Below are 25780 nucleotides of genomic sequence, written 5' to 3'. Positions count from 1 at the left end.
ACACACACACACACACACACACACACACACACACACACACACACACACACACACACACACACTGCAATTTCAAAATACCAGGAAGAAAAGATTCTAAAATGTCCAGTGTTGGGCTTCCCTGGTGGCGCAGTGGTTGAGAGTCCGCCTGCCGATGCAGGGGACGCGGGTTCGTGCCACGGTCCGGGAGGATCCCCACATGCCGCGGAGCGGCTGGGCCTGTGAGCCATGGCCGCTGAGCCTGCGCGTCTGGAGCCTATGCTCCGCAACGGGAGAGGCCACAACAGTGAGAGGCCCGCGTACCGCAAATAAATAAATAAATAAAAAAATAAAATAAAATGTCCAGTGTATTTTAAGCAGAAAGATCAAAAATGAGAATGGTACAGGATTTCAACAGCAATCCTCAAGCTAAAATATAATGCAACACTGCCTTCTAAACTCTGCTGGAAATGGTTTCTAAACTAGAATTCTACATGTAGCCCGAAGAACAATCAAGTGTAAGAGCAAAGGTACGATAAAGACATTTTCACACGTATGACGTTCTCACCACTGACCTCCCACATATCCTCTTTCCACTTCTACTCCCCACAAAAAGCAACAGGAGAATGTATTCTGCTAAACTAGGGAATAAGGAAAAGGAAGTCTCTGCATTTAGGACACAAGCGATACAATGCAGAAGACAGGATGCGGAATTCCCAGGATGAGAGCAAAAAGGAAGTCCCACCATGACAGCTGCGCACAGGCCTACAGAGAACAAGGTAGGGCTGCAGTAAAAATAGAAGGCACTACCAGGAGGAATGGTTAAACTAACTAAATAAAAACCCTTGGTGGGTGTCTATGTCTAACCATACTGAGGATGTTTCATTTGGAGAGTCTAAGGGTAAATTAATGACAAGAATCAAGAAAAGTGTCTTTTTACAATTAACTCAAGGAAAAGCTGAGTTAAATGAAAAAAGAAACATAATGATAAAATACTGCATGGCTTCGATGTGAGCCTTGCTATCATAATCCATACTGATGTATCCTAAAATTGGTAAAAAGCTACATGACGGAATAAGCGGAGAAAAAGTATAGCAGGGGGAGGGAGTTAAAAATGAAACCTTCACCACCCAAAGTAGAAAGCCAACCAGTAATGATTAAAATTGATAACTCAGGTAATAGCCCTACAAGCCTGGAATTTAAAAAGGGAGGGTAGACAAACAAAACCAGAACAAATAGTTTTTGTTAAGTAAGTGCATCTGGGTAATAAAATGGGCATATGGGAGAACGGGGTAGGAATTTGCCCTTTTCCTTATAATGTCTGTAAGACTAATGCTTGCTAAACTATAGATGTACTGCTTTATAAAACATGTTAAGTTTCAAAAATTTTTTTTCATCCACTGAACAATCTATTCTAATCCATTACTTCTTATCTCATAATGGGATTATGGATTATGGATCTTTGGAACAAAAGCATTTAGTCTCACAGCAAAAGAGGATTTAGATTTATATACAAATTTAGTAAAAGACTAATTTTGAATTTGAAAAGCTAGTTCTCTGCTCAAACTCTTTTATATGAAGTTTAAATAAATTACACTATGAATAAAACTGCAATTCATGTCCTCATGACCTCACAATTTTGCTTTAGCCCCTTGCCAATGAAAAGGAAATTAGGCACTTAGCCTAAAATCTCAAAAGCAACCACCAACTATGATTATTTTTAAATTACATTATGTTACATCGCGTTAAATTAACATAGCCTCTCCTCTGTTTTTTAAACCAACCTTGTATGCAGATCTACCTTGTGTGCAAATGAACTATAAAGCAGGGGTCAGCAAACCTATATGACTTGAGTGGCCCAAATCCAACCTGCCCCTGTTTTTATAATACCCACCAACTATGAATATTTTAACCATTTTCAAAAAAAGGTAAAAACCAAAATTAAAAATCGGAATACATTTCTTGACACATGAAAAAAGAGTCACGTGAAATTCAAATCTCTGTCCACAGATAAAGATTTACTGGAACACGGCCTTGTTCATTAATGTTTGCATCTATGGCTGCTTTCTAGTGATGGCAGAGATTGGACGGCCCACAAAGCCTAAAATATTTACTATCTGATCCCTTTCATATTGTTGGCCCTTGAACTAAAGGATTCTAATTCTTAATTTCATTTTTATTTTATTTCAAATGAAATTCAGCAAAATTCATATATAAAAGTATACATATAAAAAGTCCTTGAATCAGAGGTATTTGAATAAGGAACCTTAGGGATGGCCTACACAACCTTTGAAAGAGAAAATAATGGTCTGCTTAGGGCCACTCAGGGAAATGGGACCAGAATCAAGACCAGAGTCTTGGCTCTGAGATGGCTGTCCTCTTAGACATGCATCTGTCACCAAAGTTTTAATCCTAGTATGCCTCTGTTCCTACTCCACTGCATCACTTATTTCATTTTAGTTAAAATGCTAATAAAACATGCCAATTTTTAGTTTGGCCTTCCCCACATATTTAAAACAGATTTCTGTTCATATTTACTGTTGACTGTGCCAATAAAGCAGGATGGAATACTGGTTAAGGACAGTCTTTGGTGTCAGGGAGGCCCAGGCCCTGGCTCTGCTCCCAAGGACCACTCTGCCCTCATAATCCTCTCAACTTCTCTAAACTTCACTTTTCTCACCTCTAAAAGTGAGTGGAGTACCTACCTCAGATGAGCAGTTAGAACACAATGAAAAATGTCAAGAACTTAATGTTCTGACTGTCAGAATTAAGAGCTCGAGAAATGGTACCTATTATACTTTGTCTTATCATGTCCAAATATTTGATAAGCATTCATTATCCCTGAAGAGTTTCATAGGCCGTGTTCTCAAACCTCAGTGTGCATAAGAATCACACTGGTAACCTTGCCAATGCAGATTCCCTTAGCCCTACTCTCAGCTACCCTGATTCTTTAATCTGGAGGGTTAAGATTAACCCTTAACCCCATTTTCGAGCTCAAGTGTGATTTGGATGCGAGTGATCCATGGAGTAAAGTGTACCTAGATAATGAAACAGATACCAAGAGGTTAAGAGACAAGCAAAAGCCTAAATAATTACAGCCTTAAGTACTAGTCTACTTTATCAAAATAGCAAGGAGCTGAGTACTACTCATTCCTTTTGCTTTTTTCTTCCCCTGCTACAACTATCCTAATTATTTTTTTTACTTAAACTTATGCTGGGCTCCATAATTAAGTGTTACATACAATATGAAGATTATCTCCTAGTTTGTAAAGGTTAGGACTTCCAGTTATACATCCAAATAAACATTTAGGGAACTCAAAAGGTCAGTGCCCAGGTCCCAGTGGAATCCCAGTTTACTATCTTGGAATTCAGCGACACAACCTTGTAACCATCCCCAGAGAATGTAAAACTGGCCCATTTTATGTACTGGTACATTCATAAACAGAAAGAAAAAAACAAAAATAATATGTATTCCTACAACACTAAAAGAAGCTGAAAATCTGGCTAAAAACAAGCACAAAACTAAATATACTCTATACCGAGAAACCCTGATGTGTAAACATATGAAGTGAATCACATGCAACAGCTGCACCTTAGGGCAACGTTTTTCAATTAAGTGTCTATTCCAAAACCAGCAACAAAACAGAGTGGACAGTGGCAGGAGTTTGAGGATGCAGGTGTACGGGTTCACGGTTACCTTGCTCCAGTCTAAAGCACAGGGAACGCCTTGCTGCTTCCATCTCCGGAGTCGGATTATCTAGGACATGTCTACACCACTGCAAAGGGCTCAGGGATTTCTCTGATGACGGGAATGTCTTTGAAGAGCCAACGTATAACCTTAAAAAAAGAAATCTACATTATAGGGATTATATAGCTACACAGAGATTACCTCTCTTGTACTTGAGAAAACAACACGTATTTAACAGTTTCTATCAAAACAGAACTCACATTTGATTACTTCAAACATCAAAATCATTTTTAACAGATAAATATCCCCTGGTAGAATATGACACATTCTGTAGCTTGGTGGCAAGGTCGTCTTCAAAAATCTATGGAACAATGTCTCAGAGAGTCCGAGATCTGGGGCTTTTGCTACTGAACTGACCTGGGGCACCGTGATGATCTGATCAGCTCACTTATACTTCTAGAAGTGAACATTTTCATCTCTCTTTGACAACAGAATCTTATGTGAACTTGGGCTAATATACATAAACATGATGTGGCAAACAAGGCAAGTCTTATTTGCATTTAACAAAAGTAAGTTGAAAAACAAAAGTCAGCTGTTTGATTCTCTCAACCCTTAAATAATCAGATATTTCCCATCTTAAATCTATACTAAATTTGATATGTGCTTCTTTCTCATTAAAGCCAAACAGCTTTCAAAGATATGTCTTAGGAAGAGTTCACTTTCAGCATCTACACCATTGCACAATAGTTGGCAGGATTCAAAATAACCACCCTGGGGCACTACAAGTCATAACAAAGGTTTTCTCTCATTGATGTACTGTTTTAAGGTAGGTTTTAGAATATTTTCAGTGACAGGGTTATACAAAAAGGTTTACCTTGAGAATTAACCAACAGTTGACAGAAAAAAGAAAGAAAATTATAATCACAGGCTCTAGTAACTGACCTTGCTATATAAAGCTTTATTCTAATTACAAATCTCATTAAAGTAATATAGTTCAAGCAAAGTTACCATAATTCTAATGGGCAGGTATTCTTGAACTAACATGCTTCATTATTCACTTTTACTGTTATCGTCCAGTCCACCACCTATTCGAGTAATCTATCCCAGAGGGCCGGGGAATGTAGTATTTAGCAAATTATTCTTATAGTTCGGGGTTGGCAAGCTTTTTCTATAAGGGCCAGCTAGTAAATATATAGGCTTTGTGGCCACATAGTCTCTGTCATAACTACTCAACTCTGCCTCTGCAGCCCCAAAGTTATCACCGACAATAAATAATAAGTACAGCTGTGTTCCTATAAACTTTATTTATAGATACTGAAAGTCGAATTTCCCATAATTTTCACGTATCAAAATAGTATTCTTTTGATTTTTTCAATCATTTAAAAACGTAAAAATCTAAGCTGATCAGCTACATAAACCAGGCAGTGGGCCCAATATGCCCACAAGACACAGTTTGCTGACTCCTGTCAGGAGATGAAGATTCTAAAATCTCTCTTTTAATCAACTTGACAGTAATCCTAATATGTCATTCTTCCCTTAGAGTGTGGACCACACTCTAAGAGAGTATGCTGGTTAGTTAAAAATTCTTATGCCTAGGTCCCACCTTGGCCTACTGTTTCAAGATTATCACCAATCTATGTAGATCCTTCCCTTTTGCCCTTCCTTGCTGTCAGACCTCTGCACTGTTACTGTGTAGCTCTCTCTAGACCCCTGTCCAGGACTGGGTAGCTCACTCTAGACCCCCAAGTAAAGGTTAGTCTAAGCCAGTTGGTCTCAATCTTTGACGTATTAAAATCTCTCAGAGGATTTGTTAAAACACAAATTGCTAACACCTGATTGCAGGCAGCTCTAACCTACCTGATTCAGTAGGTTTGGGGTAAAGACCAAACAATGTGAATGTCTAACAAGTTCCCAGGTGATACTGATACTGCTATGTGGAGACCACACCTTGAGAGGCATGCACTGTGCTGAGTCAATCGTGCCAGTTCCATTAATCCTATTTGCCCAGTGACTGGTTTAGGCACAAGCCTTGGACACAGTCCTAGACAATAAAAACTGAGGAGAAATATTATGATGGGCATGTGAGCAAGTTTCTCCTCATGTTTAAAGGGGTCACGAAAGACCCAATTATATGTTGCCTACAACATGGGTACTTTAAATATAAACACACGGGTTAAAAGTAAAAGGACAGACCATCGCAAAGACAAATGAGCAAAACCTACCCACAAAGAAAACCCCAGGCCTAGAAGGTTTCACTACCAAATTCTACCAGATATTTAAAGAAGAATACCAATTCTTCACGAATTCTTCCAAAAAAATAGAAGAGGAGGGAGCACATCCCAACATGGTCTATGAGACCAACATAGCTATGAAACCTGATATCCAAACCAGACACAGACATTACAAGGTAAGAAACTAAAAACCAACACCCCTCATGAACACAGAAGCAAAAGGTCTAAATGTTTTAGCAAATTTGGTACAACCATGTATAAAAGGGATACTTCCTCATTACCAAGTGAGGTTTATCCCAGGAATGAAAGGTTGCCTTAACATTCAAATACCAGTGTAACTTATCACATATACTAAAATAGAAACACCATATGAGAATCTCAATATACAAAGAAAAAAAAAACATATGACATCCATTCCTGATAAAAACTCTCGGCAAATTAAAAAAGGGAGGAAACATCCTCGATCTTATTAAAGGCATCTACAAAAAAGGATCCTTAACAGTGAAAGACTGAACACTTTTCCCCTACTGTCAAGAGCAATACAAGGCCTGCAGGTTCTAGCTAGCACAATCAGGCAACAAAGAAAAACATTTGCATTGGAAAGAAACAAGTAAATCTGTCTTTATTCACAGACAACATGATCGTCTATGTAAAAAAATCATCTATGTATAAAGGAATATACAAAAAAGATACTAGAATGCGTTTAGCAGCAAGACTGTAGGATACCAAATCAAAGCACAAAAGTATTTCTATATTAGCAACAATCAGTATTTTTGAAATTTCACTTCCCATTTACAACAGTATAAGAAAAACCATAAGATGCCTAAGGATAAATCTGACAAAAGATGTCAAAGACCCGTACACCGAAAACTACAAAACATTGAGAGAAATTTAAAAAGAAACAGAGAAACGGACCATGTACATGGGTCAGAAAACTAAATATTGTTAAGATGTCAATTATCCCTAAATTGATCTATTTAACAAAATTTCAACCAAAATCTCAGCATGCTTTTTGTAGAACGTAAAAGCTAAAATTCATATGGAAATGCAAAGATCCTAGAATAGCCAAAACAATGAAGTTGAAGAGCTACTGCTAACTGATTAAGACTTATTCCAAAGCTACAGTAATAAAGACAATTTAGGATGGCATGAAAATAAATAGATCAATGAAAAAAAATAGATGGTCCAGATACAGAAATACTAACATGTGGAATACTGATTTTTCTGACAAAGTACAGAGACAATTCAATGAAGAAAAGATAGTCTTTTGAACAAACGGTGCTGGAACAAATGGATACACATATACAAAAAGTGAACCTTGATCCATACTTTACACACTATCCAAAGTGAACTCAAAACAGATCACAAAAATATGAAACCTAAACTGTAAAACTTTTAGAAGAAACTACAGATGAAAAACTTTGTGTCCTTGGGTTGGCAGTACTTCTTAGATACATATTTTTAGACTGAAAGCATGATCCATAAAAGAAAAAAAATGTATCAACTGGACTTCATCGAAACTAAAAACCTTACTCTTTGAAAGAGACTGTTAAGAGAATAAATGACAAACCACGGATTGGGAGAAAATATTTGCAAATCATTTATCTGATAAAGAAACTTATAAGTGGAATATATAAGAAATTCTGCAAACTTAATAAGCAACCCAGTTTTTAAAAACTGGTAAAAGATTTAAACAGATAGTTCACCAAAGATGAGCTATGGATGGTAAACAGGTGTATGAAAAGAGGCTAATCATTAGTCATTCGGGAAATGCAAACTAGAACACCAGTGAGATACTATCACACAGCTGTTAAATGCCTGAAGATTAGATTAGCCATAGCAAGCCTTCCTGACGACATCGTGCAACTGAAACTCCTAAACTGCCAGCAGAAATGTAAAATGCACAACCACTTTGGAAACGATTCTGGCAGCTTCTTTAAAAATTAACGTACACCTACTTTCTGTTACAGCCACTCAAAAGTCATGAAGTATTTACCTGAAAGACACAAACGCCATGTGTCTATGCAAAGACTTATCTGTAACAGCCCGAAACTGAAAACAACCCAAAACAACCCAAATGTTCATGAAAAGAGGAATGGATAAAACAGTTGTGTCCCTACAATCTAAAACCTTCACGATAAAAAGAAATGAACTACTGATTCATGTAACAACAGAGGTGGATTTCAAAATAATTATCTTGATTGAAAGAAGCCAGACCAAACCAAACAAATGAAAAAGAGTACCTACTATATGATTTCACTGATACAAAAGTATAGAAAACACAAACTAATCTAGATTGACAGAAAACAGATCAGTGGGTGCCTGAGTTGGACGTAGGCAGGATCAGGACAGGAGGAGATACAAGAGGCCACAAGGAAGCTTAAAGCATTGAGCCATCTCCACTATCTTGACTGTGATGATGGTTTTATGGGTTATACGTGGGCCCAAATCTATCAAACAGTACATTTTAAATATATGCAATTTATATTGCACTTATACCGTATTGAAGCTTTACGAAAAACTCACAAGACAGTAAGCAACTGACTTCCCGCCCGTCAGTGAGCCTGGAGCTGCCATCCACCAGGCAGCTGAATCACAGAAGCAGGCGCCACAGCCCTGATAGAAAGGAGCCACAACACTAGGCAACTAACTGTGCAACCTCCTTATCTTTCAGCTTCTTTTAAATTAATACATTTTCCTCACTGTTTAATACACACACAGGTTCAGGCACTCTCTGAGCATCTGCTTGTTTGCAAACCTCTCTCAGCTCCCATGGGAAGCACTGCTCTGCCCATCACCTCCAGCATCCCATGGGGCGACCGCTGCTTTCTCCCGCAGCTAGGAACCTCCACCAAGCAGCCTGCCTGGGGACTTCACACACTCCCACCAGTTTGGGGGTTTTTCTGGTAGAGCGTTTTGCTTTCTGCTTGCAGGGAACCCCTCAGGAAGATGTCCTTAATCTCTTAAGGCCTACGTAATATGGTTCTCTTGTTTGACCAGGCAGCCTCACAGCACATTCAAAAGCAGCTTCCCAGAGGTACATGTAATGGCTCTGGGACCCACCCTGCCATATTCACGTACAGGGACTTCTCTCTTTTCTCCCCCGCTGTCCACCCATGCTATCTGCTACTGTGGCTCACCCCGACCCTGCAGTTCACAGAATATGGGGGTGATCATGTGACTGAAAGCAGGGAATTCGGCTGAAAGCCTGCGTGAGGAATAGGTGGGACCCCAGATCCCCTCCTTTACTCCACACTGCCCATCCCATCACCGCTCCCCCGCCACAATCTAAGACCGGAGGCTTACTACTGACCCGTGCATAATGCTGACCCAGAGAAGCTCTGACTCCAGGCACACACAACTCAGCTGAGAGACAGATGAAGTACCCCCACTGAACCAGAGAGGCTGACCGAAAGCCTACGTGCTGAATGGTTAGCACCCTAGCCCCATTTTCCCCTTTACATTCCGAGAATCGACTGCCTTAACTCCTATCTCCCAGAAGGTTTATGTCTGGAGACACAGATGAACCCAAGAGAAGACCTAAAGATACTGAAACCTGAGCTGGCCACCCACCCAGTCTCTGGTAAAGTCTACCAGCCAAAGAGTTCCACACATGCAGAGCCTTAGATCAACTTCGGTATCGCCTTTGGGTATGAAGAGACAACCCACGACACCAGATATCTGGAATATTCCTTTTAAATAAAACCCTGAGACTAAAAGTATTGATAGAAGGGAAGAAAAGAACTGAGGAGGAAAAGCAATGCAGGGAATAGATGAAAAACCCAAGACAATTATAACTGCTATCATCTGAGAGAAAATGTTGTATTCACAAGACAAAAACAGGATATTTAAACGGAACAGCCTCTTCTTTCTTGGCAAGTGAAACAATTAAACTGTCATGGAAGAAACAAAAAATTCAATAAGTGAGTTTGGAAGATCAAGTTGAAGAAGTCTCCCAGGAGCAAAACATAGACGAAGATTAACAACCAGAGGAGGGATAAGAAAATTAAATGACTGTACCAGGCAGGCCTCCATCTCATTATTCTAAGTTCTAAAACACACATGAAAGTGAAGAGAAAGTTACTTGTTTTAAAGGCAAAACATTTTCCAAAGTTGAAGGCAGGCCACCAGGTTCTAGAGTGAGGCACCCACAAATGCTCAGTGCAACAAATGAACAGACAGGCCCATGCAAGGTACAACGCGACATTTAAGAACCCTGGGGATAAAGAAAGAGACCTAAAGAAAAAGTCACAAAGGATTCAATACCCAAATCACAGTGCGCTTCAATAGGTGTAAAACAATAAACACTGGAAAAAAATGGAGCAATGCTCTCAAACATGAGGAAAAATAACTTAGACTTTTATACCCAGACCAACCATGAATCTTGTATGAGGATAGAATAAGGACATTTTCAAATACACGGGATTTCAAAGTGTACTTCTCATGCATGTCCCCTTTCTCAGAAAGCTTACTGAGGCTGCATCCCACCCACGAGAATAAATGAAATTCCAAGGCAAAGGATTTATGAAACAGGAGATCCAATATTGGCAAGAAACCCGAAGGAATTCCCATGATAACAGCATTGTGCATCCAGCCTAAGGAGCAACAGTAAAGACTGGAGCAATGGGATTAAGCATTCTAGAACGGATGGCAGGACAAAACAAAATTTTAAAAACAGATTTAAGAGATTATCAAATACGTTTGACCTTCTTGAGAGATGTTATGGCTCCAGTATTTACAGAGATAATTAGTAATAAGGGATTAAAGAAAGTGAAGGGGGAAGAGAGAGGCCATTATTAACTCTTGGAGGAACAAGGAGATTAGAGAAAACAAATGTAACATACAATTAACAGGACTCAGCTAATAACAGTGATAACCATGACACAGGTCATTACGATGATTTAAGAGAAAAGTTATAAAAACCATGAGAAGGGAAAGAAGATATGGTAGCTGGAGGATGAAGGGAAGAGGCCTTAGTCCTCATTTTCCAAAACAAGTCTATATCTATTTAAGATCATGTAGTATAAAGACTGTTTAGAAATAAAGAACAAAAGAAACTGCCAAAGGAGTATAAAGTAATATCTATGTGGAGGACTCAGAGGTAGGAAAGAGTTGGGAGAACTGTTGCTTTCTGTAGGAAGCCTTGGTATAGAAGAGTTTTTGAACCATTTACATCCTACTTATTGTATTACCTTGATAGAACTTTAAAAGTACTACGCAAATATGTGGAATTAATATAGAAGGGATCATTTTTAAAGTCAGTCTCCACAATGTTCCCAGGATAGTTTTTAGCCTACTATTTCTCTGGCTAGGCCTAGAACTGGATTTAAAGAGAGAAAAAGGGCAGTTAGTTATGAAGATCACATAGCTACAAACTCCCTGAGTATAACATGTCTCCAAAATTAGATAAGCAAGGTAAAACCTGTATTTCTCCTAAATGGCTCTTATCTTCTAAAAAATCATAAAAATCACCTCTTTCATTGTCATTACAATGCCAGCAACATTTACAATACCCTAGTTTGCCATTGTTAATACACATACCTCCTACTAACTGCTCTTTCAACTTCTACCTTTCGTTGACAGTATATTAGAATATGGCAAGAATATGTGAAAAGCCTTAGTCTAAAACTTGAGAAGCCTTCAAATAGTAGAAAAGCTATCATTTAAAATGTCACATTCTAATTTTCCTTCACTTCTCTTCAAAACTTCCAAAAGCACATGACTAGAAACTATTGTCCTTCTCACAGAATCTTTTCTTTTTCATACACTTCATTTTCTGGACCCCCTGACTGCATACACGCACTAACACTAACACATAATACAAAGTCCATCATAATAACCCTGAATGCTTCAAATGAAGTATTTCAAAATGTCTAGAAAAATATCTTGGTTATTCTCAACGTTTGGTTCTAAAGTCATCCTTCTGCAGATAATACAAAAATAAATGGTACAACAAAAATAATTACAGTAAGTCCCCTACATACAAACGAGTTCCATTCCAAGAGCGCGTTCATAGGTCCAATTTGTTCGTAAGTCCAACAAAGTTAGCCTCGGTTCCCAACTAACACAATCGGCTATATAGTACTGTACTGTAATAGCTTTATAATACTTTTCACACAAATAATACATAAAAAACAAACAAAAAATAAAAACATTTGAAAAGTACCGTATAGTACCAGCTACATCACTGCCACTTTTACTCTTGCTTCTGGACATCCTGGGACTGATTGAAGTAAAGATGCTGTACTATTGGACTCTATACAGTACTGTACAGTAAAGTACACAAAAGCACAACCAATTGTAGAGGATGCATGCACATGACAAGGTACACCAGACAAGTGAACTAACTTACGCGATTGGACATGTGAACACACATTCACATCTTTGAAAGTTCACAACTTGAAGTTTCGTTCGTAGGGTACTTACTGTACATGAATATCATAGACCTGTCACTGAAAAGTAATATGTGTCAATTTTCAAACAAGCCATTTTAAGAGTCTTAAATCACCATAAGTTTTATTTTAAGGAAAGGTAAAACACCAGCACTGATTAGCACAATCAATCAATCTCAGTCAGCTTAGATTCACTAGCATCTGCTAGGGTCAAGCTGGTTAGCCACTGCAAAAGAAACTTACCCCCAATAAGCTATTTAAAAGGATACATTAAGTCTAAATTTTCGTTACTGAAGGTCCCATAGCAGACTCTTCCCTCTCCCTCCACATTTATATCTAAACTCTATTTCAGTGTCCCACTGCAGTGTTTCAAATTTACTCATTTGAAAGACACATCAGCATAGGCTTCAGTCAACTCCACTTGCTCCTAGAAAACACTGCGCATTTTCGATCAGCACTGTCAGAAAGTGAAGCACCCTCTGGTCTTTCCACTGAAAATCAATTATGCAAAAAAAACAGCCTAGGTGGTCTAATTTAGCTGTGCCATATGTATAGTACAAGGTGTTCAACAGCTCTGATGAAAAATTGGCAATGACTTTAGCCAGCTGTCCAGGGTCCTGGTGTTACACATGGAAGATGAATATCTCATTCATTAAATTTTCCTTAATTTGTAGATATCACCACTTTCCCCTTGTATCATTAAGAACTTTTCTCCTAGAGTGGCATGGACTAACATATACTACCAAATGGAAAACAGACAGTGGGAAGCAGCTGCATAGCACAGGGAGATCAGCTCGGTGCTTTGTGACCACCTAGACGGGTGGGATAGGGAGGGTGGGAGGGAGACGCAAGAGGGAGGAGATATGGGGACATATGTATATGTACAGCTGACTCACTTTGTTATACAGCAGAAACTAATACACGATTGTAAAGCAATTATACTCCAATAAAGATGTTTAAAAAAAAAAAAAAAGAACTTTTCTCCTGTCCTTTCCAGTTGGGCAAGTTAAAGTCCCTGCCACATCTCTTTTAAAACTAAATGCCTCCTTTTATAGCTGTATTTTATACCAGTTGGCATGTTTTAATCTTGGCATTGCCTGAATATAGACTCGCCTTCTGGTTGAGGTGAGCAGATCCTGACCTACTCCGGCCCTACACTATCTTCAGGGAGCCATGCTCTTCTACCTGTTTTCTCCAAGTCCGTTTTGCTTTGAACAGTACAAATTGGAGTTATTCTAACTTTAGCCATAATGCACAGATGCATTAACTATTTCAACCCAGGACATATACACATAAAACTGAAACAGGTTTAATCAAGACACGTTTGTATTATAAGATACAATGTACTCTGATCCTGATTTTATATTCCACTGCACTTCATAAAAAAATAATACTGAGTCAGTCCAGTAAACTGACTTTATAACCTATTAATGGGTCACAACCATGCTTGGAGGAAAAAACATCAATGGTGAAAACACTTCTGAATCCATATAAACAAGTCTAAATTTTAGTCAATTCTTTCAGTAAATAACTGAAGTAGTTTACCTAAGTTATTTCTCCTTGGCGCTTAACACTGAAATGAGGGAGCTGAAGTAGGTCACAGAAAGGTCTAGTATGCAGTTAATGATTTACTGCTCCCATTGCCACTTCATACCAGTCTGGTTCCCTCTCCTTGTACCCTGGTCCTTCTTAGCCTAGTGCTTCTCAGCCTGGTAACACTGGGACAGAGACCTTCAAAACATCCTTCTGTACAGACTGGCAAATCATCCAGTCACACCATGTGCCACGTATGCATCAGGACTTTAAGCGCTTCTGAACTTTTTAAATTTGCTCCTGGTACTCGGTTTCTCCCCTGTACTTTCTGGCCTATGGTCTCCTGGAGAGCTAAGGCTGTCAAATTAGTAGTAAGATAATGGAAGAACTGATACAGCAGGATGTGAAGTTTACTATGGGATTATAATAATTGGACTTAAGAATGAAGGTTCTGAAACCACAGCCAACTTTGATTTTCTGAGACACTGAATTTCAGCAGCACTGTGCTAATGTAACCAGATTGTATTAAGGCAAAATTACATACTTTAAATTCAACTAAGATAAATATTTGAAGAAATAAGAATTGTTTTGTTTCAAAGCTTTATCATCAAAACAAAAAGCACGATATATCAATCTTCTTACATCAAAGTTGTTTTTTTTTTTTTCAATAAACAGAAGAAACTTACAGGTTAAATAATTGTTTGGAAAAAAGGCCTATGAGACCTGACTGATCATTCACTAACGAACTATCACCAAGCAAATACTCTTCTATTATTCACTTTTTTCTTTCACACATAACTCTTGAGCTAAGTGCTGTCCAGGCTGTACATTCTAAGACTGTATTAGAAAAAAGACTTACATGAAAGAACTTCTAAAATATTCAATGATTAACCTACATTTGTGAACTTCCTTTCCTCAGGATCTGATATTTTAGCAGGAAGTGCTATTCTAAATAAATTATTAATTTTGTTTAACCCATTAGGATGAAATCATGATAAAAATGTATGAAAAATTGTAGGTGATACAGTTAAAGTAACATTATTAAAGACCAAGTTACTGTTAACGATGATGCAACTGTTACAGGGAAACAAAGATGTCCAAGATGTGTCCAATGAAAGGTAAATGTAAGAAAACTGATGTGGATATATTTGCATATTGATTTGTGTAACTATGTTTTTACCGTGAAGGATCTACAGGTTAACAGGGTTCACTCTGAGTCAGAGTAGTAAATTGAGGACAAGAGGGAAGACTTTTGTGACTTTATATTCACTTGTGTTTTGTCTTTTACAATGAAAATGTGTAACTTATTGTAAAATATTTTAAAATAATTTAAAATAATCAGGTATATTAACCACTTCAGTTGTTTCTTAATAAACAGGGAAGATAAAAATAAGTAGCCTTCCTGCAAACATATCAGGGAAGCCAAATGAAAAGCACTCTATTGATGACAGCATCAGGCAGGGACACGCGGTTTGCAGTGATGAAGGAACATCAGAAGGCTCTGCAAGCATTAACAAGTGGGTTTAGCTTTGAAAATTAAACCCTGTTGACTGCTGATGAACAAACAGGCCAAGTACTGCAATTCAAATATATCTCAATGTATAAAAATGCTCTGATAGAAAGTTTTCTATAAATCAGGTGACCTTACAAAAATTTTAAGTCCATCCCACTAAGATTAATGATCCCTCCCTGTTTTTCCACCTGGGATTCTAACCCTGGGTTTGTTTTGAGGAAGATACTGTATAAACAGTGTGCCATTTGTCTATAGAAACATCTGTAAGGTGTCAAGGCATTGATTTAGTCATTCACAGATATACTTGATGAGTGAAATTAGTAGAACCTGCTGCAAATCAAACCTGGTTAGATTTGCTTCAAACCATCTGAAGCGCTACTAGGCTAATATCACCAAGTAGGTGATTTTTTTTAGTTATTTTAATGGTGTTTTAACAAAAAATAACTACAAAAGGAAAGCCTAAGATATCAAAATACTAGCAATAGTTGGAGGATAACTAAATATGGTAGAAGTCCATTTAATAAAAGAAAATATTACAATTATATTCACTGTGTATGTACTAGCACAAATCTAATACACCTATAAAACAGTGTATCATGATAAATTTTAAAATGCTAATAGTTTTAAAGCACAGGATTGATCCTCAGCCAAAATACAGCAAGTTTCCTTCTATTATTTAAGTACGTATCTCCAGAAAAGGCCAAGTGGGGACTAAATCAATCTAAAATAATTTGAAAGTGGTATAAGGGCTTACAGTTATTAGTAACAACCTAAGCACCATCATGAGAGCATTTTCTGGTACCATATTCAGGCTGAATCTGAGATTACAACACAGCCTGGACTTTACAAAACTAAAGGTGCAGCTTCTAAAGAATGGCTTAAAGTTCCAGAAAGTGGAGAGTTGTTTTGATTTTTACAACCTGAGTTACCTGCCCAGTTGCCGAAAAGTCCTAAGCAGAAGGACGACTATGCCTTATTATAGCTCCCTGTATTTTGATTCTCAGAATCAAACCAATTAGTGTACTTTACAGTTAGAGTTCTCAACATAAAAAAGTGCAAGAGAGGGCTTCCCTGGTGGCGCAGTGCTTGAGAGTCCGCCTGCCGATGCAGGAGACGCGGGTTCGTGCCCCGTTTCGGGAAGATCCCACATGCCGCGGAGCGGCTGGGCCCGTGAGCCATGGCCACTGAGCCTGCGCGTCCGGAGCCTGTGCTCCGCAAATGGGAGAGGCCACAACAGTGAGAGGCCCGCATAACGCAAGGGAAAAAAAAAAAAAAAGTGCAAGAGAAAAGGAACACCACAGTTCCTAATGGGAAACCAGAAAGGTTCTCCATCTCCCATTCCCTCCCGAGCAGTCACTCAACATAAACACAAAGAAAGTGAGGAAGACCCAGCTTGGAAGTCAGGAAGAGGACCTAAGATTAAAAGAACTACAATTACTCTTCATGCTACTGCTAGGTAGAGATGAATGCTGTTCATTCTCCCTGCGAGAACCTAAGTCCCAGCTGATCCGAAGCTTCTATGCATCTGACATCACACTACTTATAACGACTGAGGAAAACATGTGAACCAACCAAAAGAAGTCATGAAGTGACTGCTACCCTATGAGTAAGCACCATTAAAAACAAATAAAGGATTCAGAACACCCCTCTCCCCTCCCGCCCCGCAAAGTACTCACTGATGGAAAGCAAACAGAGCTAACCAGATTTCAACTGAATAAATGCTGCTAGCCTCAAGTTTTCTGATAACCAACTTCAAGTTTCTAAAAAATAAAGTTTCTCTAATCTCACTTTTCTTCAATCACCAGTTTAATTTTTTAAATTAAAGCAAGTTCCTTGGGTCCTACGTAACAGAGTGCCTTCAAGCTGCTCACTCCATTCCCCGAAAAGCCTTCATTTTTCTTTTTACGCCGTTACTGATGGGAAAGCCACTGAGGTCAGCACACTGGAAAAAGCGAGACTGTTTCTGAAGTGAGAAGCTATCAAATTAGATGCAGCGAATGAGGACAAACCACTGCACAACTCAAAGAGTAAGAACGAATCTCTTAAGGAGAGATGCATCATTAGGCGACTTGGGGTGCCGAGGAGGTACGGACAGCACGCAAATCCTGTCCGGCCTTGGTTTGGGAGGACAAAACAGTAACAGTCGCAGATGGAGGCCAACCCCTACCCATCCCCCGTCACTCCCAAAAAAGACTGAGGAAAAAGAACACGACTGAGCGACAAAAAGACAAGATAGCATGGATTTTGCAGTTAATGCTAACGAGGAGCGTGGCACCCAATCATCAGCAAAGACGACAACACAAGGAGAGGAAAAGGACCAGCTCATCCCCAGATGGGTCGGCCTGAGCTGGAACAAAATAGGTTTCCACCCTGGTGAACAGCCTCCGCTCATCGCCCGGCTCGGCACCTGCCAGGTCACCCCGTCTGGGGGCAGTGGCTGAGATCCCCCTCTTCCTTCCAGCCCTCGCCCTCCCCGGGCGTCGCAGGCGAGGGCCCCGAGGGAGGGAGCGGAGCTCGGCAATACCAGGTGCAGTCGTCCTCGTCCCGCCAGGCGGCCACGCTCTCCAGGTCCAGCGGCTCCACCTCGTCCAGCAGCGTGGGGGGCGGCGAGGGCGGCGCGGCGGCGGCCCCGGGAGGTGTCCCCGCGCCCCCTGGCTCCGGGCCGCAGCCGCCCGCGCCGAAGAAGCCCGCCGCCGGCTTGAAGTAGACGAAAGGCGCCTCGGGGGGCTGCGCCAGACTGCAGAGCAGGGAAGGCGCCGGGCCGGGCAGGCAGTAGGTTCCCGGGAACGCGGGGCCAGAGCCGCCGCTGCCGCCCCCGCCTCCGCCCCCAGCGCCCAACGCCAGCCCCAGCCCCAGTCCCCCCGAGGCGGCGGCAGCGGCGGCCGGGGGGCTCCGCGGAGCCAACGGGCTGCAGGCCCCGGCGGGGGGCGGCGCGGCGGGGGGCGGCGGCGGCAGCAGCAGCAGGTGCGGTGCGGCGGCCGCGCTGGCCGCCCGGCTCCGCAGCTGCTCGTTCTGCTTCTCCAGCTTGCGCACCAGCTCCTGCAGCTTCTTCACCTCCAGCTCCGCGTTCACCACCGGCCCGGAGCCCGCTCCGGAGCCGCCCCCCGCCGAAGCGCATTTCACCTGCTCCGCCATCATCGTGGTTCCCGAGGGCGCTGCGGCCGCCGGGGGTGGGGAGGGGCGGGGTGCGTGCCGACGCGCCGGCTCCTCGGGCCGCGGGGAGGCTACGGTTCCTTCCCTGCCGCCCCGGCCGGGGGCCGACTACGGTGGGGCAGAGGCCGAGGCGGCTGTTCGCATCAGCACCGGGCCGCTGCCTCTCACCGAGGCAGCCGCCGCCGCGCAGCTCTGCACATGCTCAGAGCCTCCCTCCAGTCCCTTGGGCGCTGCGGCGGCTCCGGGTTTTAGCTGCGGCCCCCGGGCGGGGCGGGGCGCGGGCGCCGGGTGGGCGGGGCGGGAGTATCGGACCAGCCGGGGGGCGAGGCGTTCCCGAGGGGCGGGGCCGGGAGTACGGGCTGGGGTCCTGGGGCCACCGCCCCCGGCCGCGCTACCCAATCCCAGGTGCCTGATTGGACCTGGCCCGAACTTTCCCGCCACTGGCACTTCCTCCCGCCGCGGGGGAGGGAGCGAACTGAACTGACTTCGGAGCCAGGGGCGGGGTTCTAGAAAAAGCAGCCGCAGCAGGTGCCTGCCCTGCAGGAGGGCAGCGTTTGCCCGCCGGTTTGCTACCTTACAAGAGCACTTGGGCTTAACCGTATCGTATGCCAGCCACTAGCTAGTTAAACCTATAGAAAACCAAAGGACTGGGAAACGGTATCTTAAGAACCAAAAAGTAAAAACGTGGAACGGAAAGGCTTTGAGGTGATGCTATTAATCCCTTGATTGGTAATACAAAAACAAAATGGTGGGAGAGGAGAGGCCGAGGAGAAAGAAAATCTCCCTCTCACTAAGAGAGGGGAGAGTGGCCTTCCCCCCACTAAAGGGCCAAGTGTTCAGTTTTTTCTAAAACTGCCCGGTTTGAACTATTGTATTACCACCAATGTTTGCCGCAATAAAAGAAAAACATTTTTATACTACATACATTCATTAAACAAAAGATCTTGGAGCACCTAACTCTGTGCCAGATACCATTCGAAGAGCTGGCCATGCATTCAAGTGAACAAAACAGGCAAAAATCATTATGGGAGAAACATGAGTAAAGTTGAATGGTGTTCCATCTGTTAAATAATTTACAAGCTGTTAGGTCAGACTTGCTGGCGTGAGGTTGGGGAAGAAAAAGAAAACCTCAGAGCTAGACCCCAATACCCCGAATCTCACCTGCAAACTTGCCTTTTCTTACACCTTCTGGAAATTATTGGTAGATCTGCTTGTAAAAGTGGGGTGAGGGGTGGCTTAAGCAGAAGAATTGAGTCTTTTCATTCAATTGATATTGATGTAGCATTTGGGGGTGTTTAACACAGAGAAAAGTCTGAGATTTTATTATGAGAAACTTCCACACAACTGGTTCTCATCCTCAGATGATATACTATCTAGTGAAGGTCCCTGCTCTGGGACTTTACATACCAGTCTTCGTGTCAATGTACCACATCCCTCTGGAACCGGTTATTGTATCCGTTGGTTTTAGATACAGCTCTGTGGCTTCCTGCTCAGAAACACTTGTGTCTTGTTAGTTGTCAATCTATATCTCCAACTTCTGTGTGTAGGGTGAGTGATCTGCATTTAACTAGCTTGGTGAGATCATCCGTAAATTAGATAAATATGTGTGATAACTACCCTGAGCCTTCCTATCTGGTGTCCCAGCTTGCTAGACCACCACCTAACCACCTGTATCACCCATCACCTTTCCAAGTTTCAGTCTATCTTCTAGATATTCTGGTTATTACTAAAACCTGGAGAAGTGGAGTAATACTACTGAAAGTCCTAAGTAAAGAATCTATTGAAGGATTTTCCGCATGCTCAGTGGCAGATGTGGGTAGCAGTATCCCTGCAACACAAAGAAAGGGAGACAACAGACACAATGAGAACAAAGAGCTGCTGGGTTCCACATTAGCAAAAGAAATCAGGAATAGGCACAGAAGAGCGAAGACAACAAGAATTAAGATGTAAAGAAAAGCAGTCATTTTACTGCGAAATTTATAATAAACATCCTGCTTCTCCATTTACTCAGTATGGTCTATAGAATACATCCAAGCAACCAGTAGTCAAGACTTAGAACTGTGTTTTTCTAAGTAACAATTAGTATTGTAAAAAATCTTTGTTGTTTCAAAAGAGAGCATTCACTGAAATTTAGACCTAGCAAAGAGGTGAAACATTTTGTCCTAAATTTCTATTCTGTGTTCTTCTGAAAAGACAAATTTGCCCTCTTCCTAACTGTTTTTAACCTGTGAAAGGATTCATGTCTAGAGAAATTTTATATCATCTCTTTCTTTTCTATGTCAGCACCTCTTTTTTCCCTTCCGTGAATTACATATGTACACACACAGAAACCCTCAAAATGTACCCTGATTTTAAGTTGGTATCCCCAGGATGCCTGTCTCTTTAACACATAATTAGAGGTTGATGGTGTCAAGGTTTCAATTAAGCAGTCTTGATTTTTTATTTTGATGCAAATTTGTAAGCTTTGTGTTTTGAAAGAAGTTGCATGCATAGCTTCTCAATTTTAAAATATTTTGTTTTAAATGAAATACATGAGGTGATTTCAGAGGTTTACAAAGAAGATATGGAAAATAAAAATGTATGTCTCATTAAAAAATTTATGCTTTAAGGATACATTTGAAACACCATAAATTGATGAGAAATATTCATATATCACACATTCAAAATCAGATAAAGAAATACATATTTCTCTGGTGCCCCTCATTCCTTACACTCCAGAACTATGGTCGGTGGGTCACTCTAGTGAATTTCAAGAGAGAAAATAATTGATTTGTGTTTTTCGCATATACCTCTAATAGTATCTATGGACGTCAAATTGATCCATCCACAAAATTGGAAAGACAGCATAGTTTCTTCCTGAGTTTGTAAATCTAATTATCCAAGGAAATCTAGGAACAGTCTGTTATTATCCCAGTTTTACAGTTAAGCTAACAAGGTTAGGTTACTTGCCCGAGTTCAGTCTTGAAAATGAAAATAATTCTTAGCACAGTTTCTAGTGGCCCAACCACTCTTCTCTTTATCCCTTTGTCTTAGAGTGAAATTTCTCTTAAGAGTAAGCCCCATATGTTTTAAATGCAGATTTTCCATCACTGCAATAAACATACCCTAATATGACCACTACCTTCATTCAAGTTGATAGATCCAATTACCACAAAAAGAAAAAATCACTAGTGTGTTAAACTAGGATCAAAAATCCCCAGCTCTGTTTCCAAATTCATTCAGAGGAACCACAGCGTTTGTTTTTGTTTGTTTGGCTTTGTTTTTGTTTTGTTTTGGGGGTTTTTTTGGCCTCTTAGTTTAGATTCCTGTTTATCCATACAAAATACTTGTCTTGAATACTGTGGATCCCCATTACCTTTGTCCAGTGCCTAGCAAGTGTCTAGCACATAGCAAAAACACAATGAAATTTTTTTTTAAGAATACATGGATAAATAAATCCCAAGTTCTAGCTGAAATTTAGACAAGAACCTAATCAGTTACTTCTATAAGCCTCATTTGTCATATGGTAACAACATGGGAGGATTAGAAGGCTTTTTGCAGACTCCATAATAACTCACATCTGACCCAATTAAAAGCTATAAGAATACTTGCTGCATTAATGTGTGGATTTCAGTGTAAGGGAATAATGCAAAGAGAAAACAAAAATATATGAAGCCAGAATTTTTGTAAATAATTCCCTGTGTGGGTTGCTCCGTTCAAACCCCACCCAGCTCTACTCGAATTCATGCCAACAACCCATGTAATTATGCCCTGTAAAGGCACATATAGGAGTAGTTATAATAATAATAATAATAATTCTGCTGACTTGGCAAGGTATCCTTGTCAGAACCCTTTTTAACAAACACTTATTACATGCCTATTATGTTCGTCATAATGCTAGATGGCTTTTTAAAAGTGAGTAAGACAATTTCTCCACCACCAAGAGCTTATCTAGTCGGAGAAAAAAGCATATAAACAGTTGATTATCGTTCAAGACATTGTGCTAAGTGTCATGACAAAAATACAAGTCAACAGCTTAGGGAGTGCCCAAGAAGGAACAATTAATTCTGGCTAAAAATTTTCGGAGGACTTCGTGTTGAAAGTGTATATTAGGGGCTTCCCTGGTAGTGCAGTGGTTAAGAATCCACCTGCCAATGCAGGGGACATGGGTTCGAGCACTGGTCCGGGAAGATCCCACATGGCTCAGAGCAGCTAAGCCCGTGCACCACAACTACTGAGCCTGCGCTCTAGAGCCCGTGAGCCACAACTGCTGAGCCTGCACGCCGCAACTACTGAAGCCCACGTGCCTAGAGCCCGTGCTCCGCAACAAGAGAAGCCACTGCAATGAGAAGCCAGCACAGCGCAACGAAGAGTAGCCCCCGCTCGCCATAACTAGAGAAAGCCTGTGCACAGCAATGAAGACCCAATGCAGCCAAAAATAAATTAATTAATTTTAAAAAATGGTTCAAATAGTAAATTAAAAAAAAAGTGTACATTATTTCATTTGGTTCTCCTTATCAAGCTGTGAGGCATTGGGGCGAGTATTGTGATATCCATTTATCAGACAGAATATAGGATGTATCAAAGCAACAATAGAACTAGGATACCGCACCCAGCTCTAATTCCTAGTCAATACTGTTTACTCCTGTGGTCAATTTGTTTTGTTTTATGAATCGGTCACACATGTACCACGCTCATTAAAATGAAACTTTAAAAATTTACCTTAATAATAGCTATTGGTGCTTATTAAATGCCAGCAACTGTTCTATGCCCTTTACTTGTATTAACTCATTTAATCATCAAACAGCCCTTTGAGGTAGTTTCTATAATTACTCCTGTTTTATAAATGAGGAAACTGAGGCACAGGAAGTCACACAATCTGCCCAAAGTTACCTAGCCAGGAAGTGGCAGAGCCAGGAATTGAAAGCTAGGCAGCCCCAGCTCATTCATTGCAGTGTCTTTTTTCTGATCTTGGGCAGCACCTAGCAAAATACCCTGCTCTGGTCTTAATGGTTTATCAATAAAAACTATTGACTTATGCAAAATCAATAGCCAAGAATGCCTTGAACAAAGTCTGATTCATTAACAAGCAAATATTACTGGAACTTAAAAAGTCACCAAGCACAGATCAGAAAACGGTAGGTTTCCAAGATCAACAAAGTTGCTGGTGCTGGTACAACATTTCTGACAGTACAAAGGCTATTCATTCAATGCTTATTTCTGCACAGATGACAAAACAGCATAAACTATCACTGCTTTGTTTTGTATTTCTAGCCATTTGGATTCTTCAAATGTCAATACCACTCTTCAGAATACTGAGAAGGAACCAAGTCACAGCCTATGTTGGACCTAAACAGATCCCATGATGATCTTGGATGTATTTAACATTTCAAAAGTATAAAAATAAATTTTTTTGAAGTTCAGAAACATTTCAAAATCTGAAACTTTTTAAACTAAAACAAATAGACATTTTTGAACAAGTTGCTCTTTTTGAAAGAAAGTATGTAAGATTACTTAAACGTTGAAAAAAAATAACATCATACTTAAACCTTGAAAAATAAGCATCTTTCCAATTTTCCCCCAATTTTTTAACTTTATAAGAGAAAAATGAATCTGGTATGACTTGAGTCTTGCTGGCAAAAATTGGTACTTTATATTACCATCACACTGGATGTCTACTCTAGAGCTTTTGAAAGCCTTTGGATTTTGAACAATCTATTTTCTTGTTTTCCTCAAATGTTTCTCTCATCATAAAAGTCAGTGTGGTAGAGTTTTCTTTCTTTAATTCAAAAGAGCTCTTTTTTCTTTGATAATTTCCAGAGCTCTTACAAAAATCTTCCTTGCAAAAAATTGCGATCACACTGAAGTGTTACAAACCCAAGTCAGAAATCATTTGAAAGTCTGACACAGCAGGGTTAGAAGTCCTCCTATCACAGTGGGTCATTTTAGTTCTCCGACTTACTTGCATAGCTGCAAGGACATGATGGGAATCTAAGTAAAGGGCAGTGGAAGGCAGCTCACAGAAAATAGTGCAGCATTCTCTTGGGCAAATCATCACATTCTAGAAATTATAAGCCAGCCTCAAAGAAGTCGCAGCAGGTTTACTCAAAACAAACGTCCAGTGAGTGCCTAACCATGGTCTGTGCACATAATGAGCTTTCAGAAAATAGTAATGATTATATCATAACTGGGTTATCTGTGTTTCAACTATAATATTTTGCTCATCCTAGATCCAGTACAGAGACAATGATTATAATCATGTCACTGAAGGATTGTGTCATCAAGATTACAGATATGTTCTTACTTCTTATCTTCAGGAATATTTTTTGTTTGTTTACTTTCAGAAAGGAAGTGTAGATTAACAGAAAATACTTTATTAAAGGCATGTTTGCCTTCATCAAAACAAAATGTAAAAAATCTCAGAGGTGAATTTACTCTGAGAACTAAAGAATAGCAAATGGGTAGGATGGGGGAAATTAACTACTGGACAGTTTTCCAGCTTTATAACCAGTTTAAAGCCTCTGTTTTCAGACTCCAGGCTTTATTTGACAGTAATTGTAAGCACTTTTTATTAGTCCGTGGAAAACACTTGTCTGAAGGCTCCCACATGCTACTAAAAACCTGGGAACAGAGAAAACAACAAACAGTAAAACATAATTTTAAAAGCTCAGGTTCAGTAGGTGATGAGACCAACAGATTACAAATGCAGCTTCAAAGAAGAAAGACCTAAACTAATTCAGCTTGTAGAAGACAGAAATCCAGAGCATAACTGTGGAAACCTAACTTGAGATGGTGGCAGTCTGTCCCTAGGATGCTGTTGCATTGCACATGTGGACACACAGGAAGAGAGCCAGGGCCGGGGGTCAGAAGACTGTCATCCTTACTCAGGTACCCGGGCTAAGGTAGGCTCCATCTCCATGCTTCTGTCGTTGCCAGGGTAAGAACAAAGGACCTGGACAACTGCATACTAGCTCATAAAGCTCCTGCGTGAAAGTGGCAAAAATTCCTTCTACTCACATTTCATTGACCAAAGCAAGTCACATGGTTACATATAACTTCAAAGCAATAGGAGTATGCAGCAGAGAACTGGAAGTACAGCACTGCCTACTACAATATACTTTATGTAAATGTTTCCTGCTGCTAAATAAACTGAAGGCTAAGATTTACCTTAAATATTTTGGCTGATTCCCTTAAATTTTGGAATCTCCTGCTTTTGTGGTTGTTTGGCTAGAAATTGATTGAGATTATGTCTTGAGTTCATTTGTAATTTAAAAATACAACTTTAGGGCTTCCCTGGTGGCACAGTGGTTGAGAG

At 40.4% G+C, this 25780-nt stretch overlaps 2 protein-coding genes across 2 annotated transcripts in view; both read right to left on the bottom strand.

Annotated features, from left to right (window-relative positions):
• SLAIN1 (SLAIN motif family member 1) overlaps positions 1-18539 on the bottom strand; it is a 59429-nt gene extending 40890 nt beyond the window's left edge. The window contains exons 1-2 of the mRNA XM_007466790.1: positions 17858-18539; positions 3674-3813 (exon numbers count right to left, since the gene is read on the bottom strand). Of these exons, the coding sequence (XP_007466852.1) occupies positions 3674-3813; positions 17858-18471 (754 nt within the window). The 5' untranslated portion in view covers positions 18472-18539. The remainder of the gene's footprint in view (positions 1-3673; positions 3814-17857) is intronic.
• A 55-nt stretch (positions 18540-18594) lies between these two features.
• The window catches only part of SCEL (sciellin), a 144419-nt gene continuing 137233 nt past the window's right edge, over positions 18595-25780 (bottom strand). Inside the window, exon 31 of the mRNA XM_007466808.1 lies at positions 18595-19055. Coding sequence (XP_007466870.1) covers positions 18595-19055 — 461 coding nt within the window. The remainder of the gene's footprint in view (positions 19056-25780) is intronic.

This window comes from Lipotes vexillifer, unplaced genomic scaffold, assembly GCF_000442215.2.
Source record: "Lipotes vexillifer unplaced genomic scaffold, Lipotes_vexillifer_v1.1 scaffold19, whole genome shotgun sequence".
In the NCBI taxonomy this organism is placed as follows: domain Eukaryota; kingdom Metazoa; phylum Chordata; class Mammalia; order Artiodactyla; family Lipotidae; genus Lipotes; species Lipotes vexillifer.
The sequence above is the reverse complement of the archived record's forward strand: the minus strand, read 5'-3'. Positions and strand labels throughout refer to the sequence as shown.